The 14,734-nt window shown below is 40.4% G+C and overlaps 2 protein-coding genes and 1 pseudogene across 3 annotated transcripts in view; all 3 read right to left on the reverse strand.

Moving 5' to 3' along the window:
- Nucleotides 1–1,725: 1,725 nt before the first annotated feature.
- Nucleotides 1,726–2,746, reverse strand: LOC148717938 (uncharacterized; annotated as a pseudogene).
- Nucleotides 2,747–3,953: 1,207 nt separating this feature from the next.
- Nucleotides 3,954–4,394, reverse strand: LOC148717939 (uncharacterized). The gene has a single exon (XM_088742433.1). The coding sequence runs from the start codon at nucleotides 4,392–4,394 to the stop codon at nucleotides 3,954–3,956; it is 441 nt and encodes a 146-aa protein (XP_088598559.1).
- Nucleotides 4,395–10,190: 5,796 nt separating this feature from the next.
- The window catches only part of LOC111338751 (uncharacterized), a 29,447-nt gene continuing 24,903 nt past the window's right edge, over nucleotides 10,191–14,734 (reverse strand). For both annotated transcript variants that reach the window (XM_022945275.2, XM_022945276.2), the window contains 5 exons: nucleotides 14,156–14,312; nucleotides 13,732–13,802; nucleotides 13,099–13,236; nucleotides 12,244–12,504; nucleotides 10,191–11,626 (listed from right to left, as the gene is read on the reverse strand). In XM_022945275.2, coding sequence (XP_022801010.1) covers nucleotides 11,562–11,626; nucleotides 12,244–12,504; nucleotides 13,099–13,236; nucleotides 13,732–13,802; nucleotides 14,156–14,312 — 692 coding nt within the window. In that variant the 3' untranslated portion in view covers nucleotides 10,191–11,561. The remainder of the gene's footprint in view (nucleotides 11,627–12,243; nucleotides 12,505–13,098; nucleotides 13,237–13,731; nucleotides 13,803–14,155; nucleotides 14,313–14,734) is intronic.

Genomic DNA, 14,734 nt, shown 5'->3' on the forward strand with positions numbered 1-14,734 from the left:
GCCTCTAACGCTTCATTAGGCGAACATCTCATGCGTCTAGCAGAAGCTATGGCGCCACTAACTGTTTGCCATGTCCACAAGTCTCAGTTGAAATGTAATAGCTCGTGTAAAATGCCATAATCGACTATCTCGGAGTTCACTTTCATCACATCAGCTATTTTAGAACTCAATCTTGAATGCCTACCATCGAGATTCATTCAACACCAAGATTTAAAAGGATACAAATTTAGCCAAAGCGCACATTCGATACAAATTCTTTGCTTATAGTCATAAAGCCTGAGATTAATTCTTTTCCCTGTCGAATTGATTGTTGGCGTTCTTCTACGTAAGTCTTGTATGCGCTACTATCGGAAGCGATCAAGTAATCATAAGCCCGTGGACATTTGTTCTTATCAGTCTTGATCGGACAAAGCATTGATCTTGTCTTGTACAGAAACTTCACTCCACGATAAATAAAACATGCCTCCTTTCTTTCTATAGCCGTGCGCAGCTCTTTCATATGCTCTGGTAGGAACATTGATTGGCCTTGGAGCGATGATTTCACGAAAAGAAAGATTTCTCAGAGCCTTGGGAATCTCTTTATATCGAGGAATCACGTAACGATTGGAAACACAATTGCAAACCTGTTTCCTCTTCAATGGAGGCTTTTTCAAGAATCCTGGAAATAGTTTCTCAGACAAAAGTGACTTGCAGTGTTTGCAATAATTCCAGCTTGAATTTTCTATCCAAAATTCTAGTGCATTAGCTTCATCCTTGAAACTTATTCGAAGAATTCACTAATGACTGTTGCAAAGCGTGACGTCTTAAAAACGTAGTTTAGCATAGAAATCTCGTTGTCTTCTTGCTAGAGAATCTTCATTCATGCGCTGGATTTTTTCGTTCAAAGACACATCTTTCGTAATGCGGTAATTTTCTCTTAGCCCAAAATTGTTTCCATTGACCACAAGTCCAACTAAGAGGCATCTTTAGCTCATTAGAAAAGCACGTTTTCCAAAAAAGTTTTTCAAATTTGAAAATATTTGTACTTTCCATTCGGCTGTGAGGCCTAGAAGCCATTGAAAACAGTTTTAGAGAGGAGCCCGCGTAGTATGCAGCGGTAATGTTACCATGTGCTCTTAGCAATATAATCTCGCTGTTGACCCGCCATCTTGTGTGCGTGTGTGTATACTCTTCTGCAACCCCAAAAACATAACAATCAGAGCAATATTTACACTTTCTGTATTGATTGTTATCCAAATTGCTAATAGAGTGTCTAGAGAAATGGATTGCTTACTCGAAATTTGAACCAAAGAAAAGTGATTAAAGACAATAAAAAGTACGAGTTTTATAGAAATTGGTTACCCCTGACTGTTGTTATTTTTGAAACAGACGTTTCGGCTAATGCTTAAGCCTTCATCAGTGATATGAAAAAACGAAGATCGTTATCATACGCTATTTAAAGTTAAAAACGTGACGCGAAGCTTGCGCGCGTAACTATGTATTTGATGCTCGCGCGAGGTCTTTATAAGCTTCTGGAAGTACGATGTGATCGTTCCCCGCATTCGGATCCAAAGTAGAGTGCCAGGCTTCAAGGAAAAGTCTCTCGTGGTAATTAGTTTCGAAACCAATGACCTTGACGTTTGTGAAATCCATGTTATGGTCGAAAAGGTGGACATAGCTTGCGACTTTGGAGCTTAAGTCAAAACCTGCAACTGCCTTTTTGTGCTCCTCAATTCTGGTCTTCAATTATCTTTCTGTTTGGCCATAGTACTTAAAATTACATTGTGTGCAATTGATTTTGTACACCATGGCTGACTTCTGGCGGTAAGGTTCGTCTAGCTCCTTGGGGCGTGGAAAGAGGCTGTTGATTGTTTGTTGTGGTTTGTAGGCTACTTTGACCTTTTGTTGTTTCAATATGCGACTTATTTTGTCGGAAACACCCTGTACATACGGCAGCACTACAAAGCCATTGAAGTTGGTCTGGGCGGGTTGTTTAAATAACACTCTCTCACAGTTCCGTATAAAAGGCATCGGATAATTGTTATCTCGCAGAACGGCCTTTACTCGTTGTATTTCTTCCCGTCTGCCTTTATTGGTAGATGGAATGTTGTTTGCTCTTTTCAGTGAGGTGTTGACAACGGATCTTTTATGGCACATAGGATGACAGGAAAAGAAATCGAGATAACGGTCGGTATGTGTCGGTTTTCTGTAAACATCTACCTGAATTTTTGTGCCGAGTCTACTTGTTATGGTGTCTAAAAAAGGCAAGCCTTGTCCGTTTGTGTTTTCTGATTCTAAAGTAAACTGTATGTTCGGGTTAATTGAGTTCAAATGTTTGTGGAAATTGTCGACTTGATCCTTTTTATACAAGAATGACTATCGTCAACATACCTAAACCACCATTTGGGAGGGTACGGGAACGTGGAGATCGCCGTTTCCTCAATTTCTTCCATAACCAGGTCAGCTAGAACAGGACTAATGGGAGAACCCATGGCGCATCCAAAAATCTGTTTGTAGTGGTCGCCATCATATTTAAAATAATTGCAGTTGAGGACAAATTCTGAAAGTCTCAAAATGTTGTCAACAGAAAGATTGGTACGTTCTGCTAGATTCTGGTCTCGTTGTAGTCTCTCCTCGGTTATCGTGAGGGCTAAGTCCACAGGTATGGAGGTGAACAGGGACTTCACGTCGAAGGAGACCATGACTTCATCGCTGGAGATGGAAAGCTGTTTTATTTGTTGCGTGAAAACGGAACTGTTTTGGACTGTGTAGGTATTCTTTCTCAGAGGTGACAGGACTGAAACTAGATATTTGGAGACCGCGTAAGTCGGGCTACCGATACTGCTAGTGATGGGTCGCAATGGCCTTCTAGGTTTATGAATTTTCGGAAGACCGTAAAAAGATGCTGGCGTTGAATTACTGCAGTGTGGTTTTCTGTATAAACTTGGGCCATTTCCGAAAATTCATAAACCTGGAAGGCCATTGCGACCCATCACTAGCAGTATCGGTAGCCCGACTTATGCGGTCTCCAAATATCTAGTTTCAGTCATGACTTCTGGAATGCTTCAACAGCTATTCAGTGAAACAAAAAACTCACGGTTTTTCGAGATTTCTAAACGATAGAGCAGAAAAATCGAAATCGATCGTTTCATCTTGAATATTCGCTTCATTCAAATAGCGTATTGCCTTCTTCCGAGAGATAGAAATCGTATGTAATTCAATAGCGGTCAAACATCATGCTAGAGAAAAATGACATCGTGCTTTTTCGATTCAACTAAAACGCCTATTTACGCAATGAAAAATCCGATGTTGGTTTTTGCAAGATGTTTTTTCCACTTTGACAATATTTTTATTTTGCGCTCGGCTGCGAAGGCGAAACAAACCATTGAAAACACGATTACAGAGGAATACACCATTGCCCCAAGGAAAGAGAAATATGATTACTTTTGGAATGCTTAATGAACTATTCATTGAATAAAAACACTTACGGATTTCTTGATGTTGCCAAAGGGAAATAAGTGAATACTCTGTGAAAAGAAAAAAATATTAGAAAACGAATTGCGGACTGATCGCCCCAGGGACTACTCGCCCCACACCTACTCTGGACTGATCGCCCCACATCAGAGACGATATGCCCCACAGCAATTGGGACTGATCGCCCCATATCAGGGTTAAATGTACTTTCTTTATTTTTCTTTTTTAAATTTATTTGTTAAGTGTCATGTCTGCGTGTGCCCCACATCAGAGACGATATGCCCCACAACAATTGGGACTGATCGCCCCATATCAGGGTTAAATGTACTTTGTTTATTTTAACTTTTTATATTTATTTGTAAGTGTCATGTCTGCGTGTGTTTTGTTTTTGCTTTCTAAAAGAAGGGTTTTGAAGCATGGGTCACAACTTTAGAAGATGGTGGGGGGGGGGGGGGGCTCCTAAAGGAGCCGTTTTCATGAGAGTCTTACAGCAGCTGGATCTAACGTCTCACAGGGCCGTTGAGATGTGAGCACGCTCTAAGTAGCCGATAAGCTGTTCTGTCTCCACTAACGTACCCGCCCCAGAGCTCGAAAATCTTCTTCTGGTACCTGACGTACTTTTTCCGTTGGATGCGCTTTAATTTCTGGTCTGCCACAAGGCGCATCTGCAAATTGACCAGCTTGGCCTCCTGGTGCAGCAACTCGATCAACTGGTAAATGGGTAGGCTTGGTTTTCCTGAAACGCGGCGGTTTAGGGCGTTGTGCCACCCTTCTACATCGTTGTTAATGCGGACAGCTTGGCCATAGATGCTCCAATCCTTGGGTGGGTAGACTGTACTGTAGACCCAGGTGCTCTCCATGTACTTTACCAGGTCAGAAAGGGCTTCTGTGTTGGCCTCAACCGCAAGCCTCTGGAACATAGCTGGGAACCGCCGTACCATTGATAAACCTAACTCTAAATCTAATCCTACTACAGTCGCAGAACACTTCCTTTCCTCCCAACCACTCTGCTTACGACATGGAGCTTATCGCCATCGAAAACGTGTTTTCCAAGAGAGACTCGATCCGCAAGGCCAGGGAAGCTTTTTTAATTTCAAGAGGCAATACTATTTATCCCGATGGCCTTAACGCTCGCGAAGAAATGTATTAGTGTTTTTCCTTCCACTATTCTTACTTCTAGTTATTTAATTTATTCAATTTACCCCACTTTACTTCTATTTTTAATTATCATCTCATTGTCAATCAAATTAGTTTTACGCATTTCCGCTAATTCCTTAATTCTATGTCAATTTCTACTGCACCTGAAGAAGGCTGGTTTGGCCAGCCGAAACACAGTGCTCCGTTTTAAAACTTATCTACGTTGTATCGGTCTTGCCTCTATATTAAAATCTAGACCTTGTAGACCTTTTCTTCTGAGCCATTTGATCGCGAAAGTGAATTTCTTAACCTTTAAACACCTCCATATTTTAAGGTATAACACTTGTATACCGCTGGAAAGACTTGACGCCCACCGTTTAAATTCCCCACCCTCGCCAGGCAAGGTTAAAAACTCCCCACCCTCCAGGCGATGGTCAAACGCCGGTGGGTTACGGGGAAGGGGAAGGGTAGTTGAGGCTTCGAATAAGTCGGCGCATAAATGAAAGTGAAATAGGCTGAGAAATGTTTTTTTCCTGTGGTTCCTCGTGAATGCTTATATAGTCAATTCATTTTTCTATCAATTTCCGTCTTTAAAGTAAATAAATGAAACATCATTATACTCTGCGATGTTCGTATATTTCTTCAGACCTGACTACGTGGTGTATTATTCCATGAAAATTGTCGACGGTTTCATCAACATTTTCTATACTCAATTTCTGGCTAAAATAACCTTCAGGAAATAAATGTCGCTTATCTTTTTCACATTATTTATCACATTTTGGTCGAAATTCATTTCAAGTCAAACGTATTCCTCTCAAACTAATCCCTCCTCAAACTATCACTGACCATATTTGCTTGTGCAAAGCTTGTAGAAGTTGTTCAGTAGTATAGTACATGGGGGAATCGGACCTTTTCAAATGATCTAAAAAAAAATGACACTTTCAATGAAAATTTTTGTACTATGTTTAAAAAATTCGCGATCAAAATTCAAAATCAATTTAAATAGCTCAAATCCCCTTGTAAATAGCAATTTCCAAGCTATTTAAATTGATTTATTGTAAATCCCCTTGAAAATCCGACAAAAGGGGATTTTAGGGTCTTACTACCCCTAATAATATACATGAAAAAATTTCTCAGTTCTGATTGGTTAAGATGAATGCAGTTTTCAGTTAATTCAGTGCAGAAGAGAGTTAATTCAGTGCAAAGAAAGAAACAAACCAGACATTCTGATTGGTCAAGGTCAATGTGAAGGTCAATATCACTTGTAGGGTTTGAATAAATTACTTTTGCACGTGATGCGCGCGCTCTTCTTCTGCGTAGTTATGAGAAGCTACCTCCTATTTTTTCATGTATATTATTAACAGATAATCACGTGTTTTTCTCGTGCAAATTGGAATAAATAAGCACTTGTAAAGTTTTTCAAAGACCACAAATTGCACTCGCCCTACGGGCTCATGCAAAATTGTTAGTCTTTGACAAAATTTACTTGTGCTTATTTAGTCCAAATTGCACTCGAAATCATGTGATTACCTATACATATACTATACTACTTTTGTTCGAAGCTAATCCGTGAGACATTTTTTTTTTGGTTTGTTTTATGTGTTTGTTTGTTTGTCTTTTTTTTTCTTTTCTTTTTTTTTTTTCAATTTCAGCGCTTAAAGTGAATTATCCTCTTGTTTTCAGTTTTGCGACAGAACTATCTCAGCGAACAATTTTTAAAGTCAAATGTGAAACAATATAATAGTTAACAACTATCCACCGAAGTGGAGGTGGTTAGTGGTGGATATTTACCTCGCCGCTTCGCGGCTCGGTAAATATCCCCCGCTAACCACCGACACTGAGGTGAATAGTTGTTTTAGTATATACTAAAACAGTGAAATAATATACACCACCAAAAATTTATTTTAATTCATAAATTCCAGCAACGATCCCAACATTTTCCCGCGCGTAACGATCCAACGCGGCTCGGATCGCGGTAAGTCATTTTTTGTTGTAAAAACTGCCGTCACATTTTTTCGCTGACAGATAAAATTTCCTAAGACATTTGTTTAGCTCTGGTGGCGACATTTCTTCAAATGGTGTTGCAAACTCTTTCTGTTTTTGAAACCATTCTTTAAAAAATACCATTCAACTTTGATTTTCAAGTGAACAAGTGAGGTTACGCAAGATTAATTTGCATTTGTAAACAAAACCTTTTTCGTTGGTTTTTATCGGTAAACTTCCGGTTACCATTACCTTTAAACACGGCCAAACCAAATTTAGTCGCTTTCTCTGTGTTTTCAGGGACTGCCTCGTCGTTATTTGAGTGTTTTATTCGCTTGTCACGGATGCAAACCGGCACGCCATTTTTTCCCGAGTTGCTCGGAGGTAAATAGCAAAGGATATTCGGAGTTTGACTAGCCAATCAGAGCGCGCCTTCAACGCTATCCACTGTTTTAGTATATACTAAAAGAAATTATTAAAAACTAGATCATTGGATAATGCAATTCAAAACTTTTTATTGGCTTAGACAATATGGTATATCAGCCAATATACCATAATCTACAAATATGATAAGCGTACGTGTCAGCTTAAAATTAAAAGGGAGCTAAAAATTTAATAAAATTTAATAATTTAATTTAACGTTATTAATAAAACAATTATTCCACTCGCGCTTGTTGGACATGAGACGATTATAGCCAACTCGGCGCTACGCGCCTCGTTGGCTATCCATCATCTCATATCCAACGCGCGCTCGTGGAATAATTGTTAATTAAGATCAGAATCTCTCACGGACTAGCATCAACTGACTTCCCAAAACAGTGACAAAAATGTAACAAAAATTGAGCTGCATTACCTGTAACCGTCTCTATGATCTTCATCATGTCTATGACCCATTTTCCTCCATCATTGCGGCATGACTACCAAATAAGTGATGTAGAAATAGTTTAATTATCAGCGAAGGGCAACCAGCAAATTAAAATCTCAATTTAATAATTCAGTTTCAGACCCACGGCAGTATAAAATCTATCTGCTTGCCTTGTTATATAAGTGGGAATTCACCGTATCACTACACAACTTTGATCGAGGATTTATTAGGGAGAAGTTGGGGGGGGAGGGGTAAGGGGGGAGAGAGAGGATTCTATAGAATTCACCGGTCCCTTGATGGTAAAATATTCTAAATATCGCAGACTTTTGTTCATAGGTGTAACCCAAATTCATTTTTTTCTCCAAAAAAAAAAAGATTAGCAAATTGCTACGACGCAGCGTTTATATCGAAAAAGAAGCGGGATGTTGCTATTTTAAACTTAAACAATATTGTTTAGGGTTTGATCATTTTCACTCCTAAGCAACCGCCCCTCAACTGAAGCCTGAAAGTGATTCAGTGACGAAACAGCGGTAGTTAGAATGTATCGTTAGTTAAATAAGGAACCGGTCATTATTCATCACTGGGGGGAGGAGTGCAGAGGGTTTGGTTGTGTCACAATGAAGTTTACCTTATCCTCCCCTAGGGCTCCGTGGTATTTAAATTATCTCACCCTCGCTGGCAGTCAATTTACTACAGTCCTCCCCCTATTATACTCTGTTAGCAGCGAATGAGCTCCCATCCATCCTCCCTGAAAACCTTGTAGTCCCCCAAGATATCCTCCAACCACCCCCTCCCCATTGAGCGTAATTAAAAAAAATGCATTCCTTTCCGATTTTTTTTTAATGAAGCTTCATTTCACCATTACATTTCGTTTATAAAAACCTACAAGAGTTCGTCTCAACAATTGAGTAGAAGAATGCGAGGGGCATGGGTGAGAGATTGGGCACATTTAGTTTTGAGAACTAATTAACGCTCTCCCAGAGCATATAAAAATTTTGTCAACTCATATCAAAGTGCAGGAAAGCGAAACTGAATGACTTACATGAGTTCAAAGAAGAACAGACCTCGGTCGCCTCACGGCTTGACTCAGTCCGCTCATTTGCCGTCGCTGGTCGAGACCTACGTGCGAAGACCATAAGGCATTAAAACCCGATATTCCACACCACTCAGCATTTCAGATTGCACCGTCGGACAAAAGGGCCGCCTAGAACATGTTAGGCAGCGGTTTGTCCACCGAAAAAAGCTGTGGTTGAAGATAAGTACTTTAAAACAAGCAGCCGAGCAAAGTTGTGAACTTCACGCAGTTTAAAAATCGAGGCAGAATATCAAATTACAATGCAAATTAAAATTCCACGAGCCTCACAATCAGTATTCAAAATGACACTGCGGGGAGGAATGGGAGAGGGAGCGATTTCTGCTGTGGATACTTTTGGCGGAAAGGTTAAGTTCCTTTCTAATGATGATGTTATTTATATTCAGTTTATATCATTTAGCGCTTCAGCTTTCGTCGTCTTTGACTAACCCAATCGCTCTAATTGGCGGTTCAATCTTCTAACCTGAAGTCCGGCACGATGTAGATATATTACAGGCTCCTCTTTCAGATAATCATAATTTTTTTCTCCCGTTACAGCGGAGAATTTCCCGGTTTTGTGCCAAATGGATAACGGTACCTTTTAAAGACTGAAACCCCTCTGTATCGTCATAGCTTGTAGACATTAACTTGTACCCTTCCTTTTGTCACGAGCTTCTGTTGTCAGCAGACCCGGAGAAAAATAAATGTAGTTATATTTGCACTGTACTGTTGCAATTACGAGCTAGTAGCTGATGATTTTTGAAAATCCTCTAGGGTTTTTTCTTTCCATTTCGCCCCTCCCCTCCCTTTCTGTGTTTGACTCAACACTGCAGACCGCATTCTTTTCCGTTCGTCATTTCTTTTCGCTCTAACCCAAATGTGGGTTTTGGGCAAGTTCCCTTTAAACACAAGCAGCTGAACTGCAAGTGGAGAAATCACCAGCAGGAATTTTATTAGTTGTAGAGTACTGATCATTTAAATATCTACTGATAACGCGATGAGGTTGATAGATAAACCATAAAGACCCACTTAAATTGGTTGTTTCGAGAGGGAGTATCAAAGTGCACCAATCAGCTGTTGAAAAAAAATCGCCATAGCCGAGTATTATGCCTTCGTAAAATGACGCGTAAGGAGAATCTAAAGCTCGCGCGGGGCAGCATGAGCCATAATAAACGCCTCTGTGGCGTAACGTCGGAAATATCACTTGATGGAGAGGGCGCAAGGGCTGCTGTGGTAAAAAGAGATTAAAGCCCGCATATATTGCATCGAAAATTCATCAGGTGTTTTAGAATAAAAGCGGGAAAATGTCGATGATGTAGCAATGAAACTGGTATTCGAAGAAGTTATAGCTCCAGAATGGTAACTGACGCGGAGGAAATTTCGCGCTCTCAAATCCGGTTCGCACAACGTTCATATCTTACTAGACGTTTTGTTGCGTGGTATCGCTGAGTATTTTTACGAGTTGTGCTGTACTTTGATGAGCCCATAGGGCGAGTCAAAATACAAACGAGTAAAAATACAGCTATAATACACAACAAAACGTGTAATGAGATTTATTAACTGGAGTACAAATGTCGCGTGTGATCGTCTCGCGCATTTTTTGTACTCTACGAAGCACAGTTGGATAATAATCATTCTTATTTAACATCCACAAAGTAAAACGTAGTTAATCAACATGAATCAAATTCAATAATTTATTAATCTTCCGGAGACTCGAGTTCAACTCTCAAAATATATTCTCAACATACTCCGGGTCTAGAATTTAACCATATTCACAGCTATACAGTCAATAAAGATTTCATTCATTAATGTGGAGAATCAACCTTACAAAGACCTTACAAAGAAAAAGACGAGTTAAGTACAAGCCAGAGAAGACCAAGAGAGGAGTTGCCCCTGGATAACTTATTCTATATCTGAAACCCCTACTTTCGGAGATTCCGTAAGAATATCGAAATTACTGATGTCTCTCGAGGGGCAATTCTATTTAAGCAATCGGCAGGGTGTACGTTACACTGTCCTCAGAAGATCAGATGGCCACTCTACTTCGCAGCCCTTTATTTGGTCTCTCACGCGACACTCTTTCTCGCGCGAAAAGCGTTGCGTGACGAGAAAGAACAAAGGCTGCGAAGAAGACTACTCGATCCTAAAAAATAACTCGTTAGGGACCTTTACGGATAAAGATTACATGGTTGAGTCAGTCTTTTAGGTTATCTTCTTATGATGCAAACAAGGCACTGCGTTATAGGCGTGGTTAGTGTAGCCTGCAAGACAGGCGTCATTTTTTGTGTTTTTAGGCGAGCGAAGGTAAGTACGTGGCGAGCGTGACGGGCGAGACATACACTAGTGCACGAGCTCCTCCTCTAGCACACGACTTGCCCTCATGCTGTATCACGCACGCCTTACACTTTCCTAAGCCTGCCTGAAAAACGCAAACAAACAAACAAACAAACAAAAAAACACAAAAAAAGAGGCGCGCGTTCCGCAGGTTACGAGAGTGAAAAGAGAAGGAAGCAAACTTAAGGGGAAGGTCAGTATTAATTACGTCACATTAATTTCTCTACAGCATATCTCTATTGCTCATAAATAAAGTAAACTCATTTGATAATTTTAAATCTTGCTAATAGAAACCTTAAGATTATAAGCCGAGCTCGCTCGATAACAAGTACGAGATTTGCATTCAGTTTTTCAGCGAAATATTCGTCGCGAGACTTAAACTGTGCTGTTATGAGCGACAAAGTTTGCGCAACTCTTATAATCGGACGTAATCGAAGGGCTCAATTAAAAAAATTGAAATTATAGAACTGGTTACCTAATGGTATCTAGTCATTGCCTTCTCCATTTTCGCAAAAACTCTGTCTCACTATTGGAAGATCTCGAACTCATAGTCGTACTCGTCTAAAAATCTTAAGGTCAGTGGAGGATACGGGACTTAAAGGTACTATTCAAGGCTACGTCCCAGACTTCCTCGCCACTCTGTATAAATAATTAATTTACTCTAAGTATAAGGTATCTTCTGTACGACGTCAAGGTGTCACTTTTAACTCGGCAAAATTATTTATCACAACTCCCCCTGTCTTCTTCCGCGCTGCTGTCATTTAGTTGAGGACTGGAGCAACCTGTGTGGAAAGGAGAGACATATGACAAGTGGAACTGACTAAGCAAAGTACATGTATGTGTTTATTGCTGCATGTGTTTACACGCCCAACGGGTTTGACTTATACACATACAAAGCAACAAAAGGAACAGTTTTTCTCTATTTCGATCGCAAAACAACAATTCAAGGTTCTCATTATACATGGCGCTTATCGTTCCCGCTGAGGCTGAAAATGCAGTGAATTACGCGTCGACAGTTATATATTGGGACGCAATTCAGAACTATAATCAAAAATGACACTTATCGACTGAAAGTCTTAGCACTGAACATGGCAGACTATATATATATATATATATATATGTAGATTTGCATGGTACTAGTCTCTAAGTTTAAGTCCTCACCTTCCAAACATGTAAGCCTACTTCACATTGCAGCTTGTGCAGTAAGCTGGAGTATTTCAACTCCTCTTCAAAGGGATGAGATGGTTACCCAACCCGCTCTCCTCCTTACCCCTATTAAAAAATTTGGGTAGGATTCGCACGAAACCAAGTTGTACTAAAAAATAACCAAACTACCACTCCAGAACACAACACACATTGTAATCAAGACCTGCAACTGCTTGTGTAACACAACATTCACCTGTACTTCCTGTGGGGCTGTTCTCACCCTCTCCACCCTCTCCACTGTTGCTGCTACAGGCGCTGCCAGTCGGCGAGCTCCTCTTTCTGTTGATTATTATGGGGGAAGGGTTGGTGGGTGAACAACTGCTGTTTATGTCAGTCAGGTCCTCAGTACTGATGTGTACCAAATGATACTGTTGACTTGTGGGTAATGAACTCAGTGACGTAATGAAAGATTCGTCAGTACTACCACATGATGAAGGATCCATACTGCTATCAGCTAAAAGATAACAAAGAAAAGTCAAAGTCCTATCCCTACCAACGCGTTTCTATTTCAAGCCTTATATTTTTTGATAGTTTCTTCTAGAATTCACTCTAAAACGCCTGAAAAAGATTTAAGGTCGTTCCTCTGATTACTTGATACATTTACAATAAATGACTTCCCTTTTCTACACTAAGAATTGGTTTGTACCTACTTTACGGTGAGAAAGTCATTTCTCAATTCCAGGAAAGCGTAAAAGAAAATAGGTCACTGCGCTCGTTTTCGAAAAAATAACGATTTACCTCTCTGGTGAGCTCCGACCGTAAAGAAAAAGCCACCATTTTTTTAATGCGGGGGCGATAGTCACGCGTGAAATTATGCGTCGTACGGATGTGCAATGCAATACTACGGGATGGCCTTGAGCCGTTTTCTACCAAGACTGGAGGGCTAATGCTCGAAAAGTCAGCTTTGAAACTCTTTACGGTAGCCAGTTTACATTATCAACTCAGTTGATAAAACCAAAAATTACTTTGTTATATTCCCCTACCGACGCAGCACCACAGTTTCTTTAGAAAATTAACCCCTTTATTCATGTATGTATCTTTAAGTTACCTGGTGTGGGACTATTGCGAGAGCTGGTTCGACTCTGGAGTAGTTCTTCCTCAGTAGCAGAGTACCTCATCCTATAGGTTTTGTTTATAGTCGAAGCCCGTTTAAGGTCGGACAGTAGCTGAGAACTAAGTTGGAGACCTAAAGGATATAAGAGATAGGATATAACTTCACTTAATCATTACTTTTCCCAGCAAACAAGTTCAGAGGTTATACAGCAGTTAAAAGAAGAATTTCAGTACTTGGTTACTAGCTCATGTTGTAGAGCACCCGACTGCTGTTTGGGGGAGGTCGAGGGTTCAAGCCCCAAACCGGACCAACACTCAGGGTCTTAAAATAACTACAGAGATTGTGCTGCCTTTGCTACGACATCTGCAAATGATTAGACGTTCTATTCTTCTAGGATAAGGAAGATAACCCGTAGGCCCCTGTCTTCTGCATCTTCTTCTGACTGGTTAGCTGGGGATGTTAAAGAACACTTCTTGTAAAGCGTAGAGAACGTAGCTTCCGGTGTTATGGTTTGGCTCTGTTATTGTTTATACGGGCCCCCATTGAATTTAAACCAGCTCTAAAGCTGGACCAGCCTGTCTACATATCGCAAAGAAATAAATCAATAAATTCAAAAGACAGGAGTACCTTCAGTTCCAACTGCAGATTGAGCAGTATTTGCTCTGTGCACCTTGCGTTTCGTATCTTTGGGTCGGGAACTGAAAACGGTTTGACACCAAGAGTTACATGAACGTTTATCAAAAAACTCAGTTCATTTTCGTGGAATGTCTAAGAGTAAAGCAACATTAACACTAGAAATTTCTCTTCTCGACAATGTAGTTGTCGATGTAAACAGTTCACTTAACTCACATAGAAAACTTAAAAAAAATCGACGAGGACAGTTTTAAAGAAAACTTTACTGGACATGTCTCCTCGTTCTAAAGACAGGCGTGTTAGTTTTTGGACAAAGCGTCAAAGGAAAAAACTTCTTAGAAGACCTTTCAAGGAAAGCTTCCCAGGGTAAAGGTACCTTAAACTTGTCAATTCGAGATATCAATAGCACTTCGTTTACCGAGGATTATCTGTATCCATTTCTGGCAAGTGATGAGGTATTGACAAGTCGGGTTCAGGGTTGCCACACCCATCATCACGGTCAGGGGGGTGAGGGATGGTACATGCTGCCGCTGATATTGGGACTCCAGAGCTGACACAGATACTAGCTACAGTCCCTGATGAAAATGAAGAAGTACAACGAGAACATGAAGACGCTATACACCACTAAATGCCGTCTCCGCGATTCGTGGCGCAACACTGCACACATTTTTTCTTATAAATAACTTTGATTATTCTAAGGTTGAAAAAATGTTAAAGATAAGTTACTCGAGGTTAGTGGCTATTAGAGTTTATTCCAGTTTCCGTGGCAGGAAACGAACAGAAGTATTGCCTCTTCCCCTTTACGGAGTAGGAGTATTGGGCAATCACAGCCAACTCCTTCCCCTCCCTTCCCCCCCCCCCCCGCTTTTGATCAGGCTTCCCTAACAGTTTACCGGTAACCATTTATACTTTCCGGGGGAAGAAACACACACTGAGAGTCAATTTTCTTGCCCAACAACACAGCAAATTTTTATACATAATAATGTACGTTTGACAA

The sequence above is a fragment of the Stylophora pistillata genome, chromosome 13 (assembly GCF_964205215.1).
Source record: "Stylophora pistillata chromosome 13, jaStyPist1.2, whole genome shotgun sequence".
Classification (NCBI taxonomy): Eukaryota; Metazoa; Cnidaria; class Anthozoa; order Scleractinia; family Pocilloporidae; genus Stylophora; species Stylophora pistillata.

Excerpts from the sequence above, each read along its gene's own strand:
- LOC148717939 (XM_088742433.1), bottom strand. The coding sequence starts at position 4,394 with ATGGTACGGCGGTTCCCAGCTATGTTCCAGAGGCTTGCGGTTGAGGCC.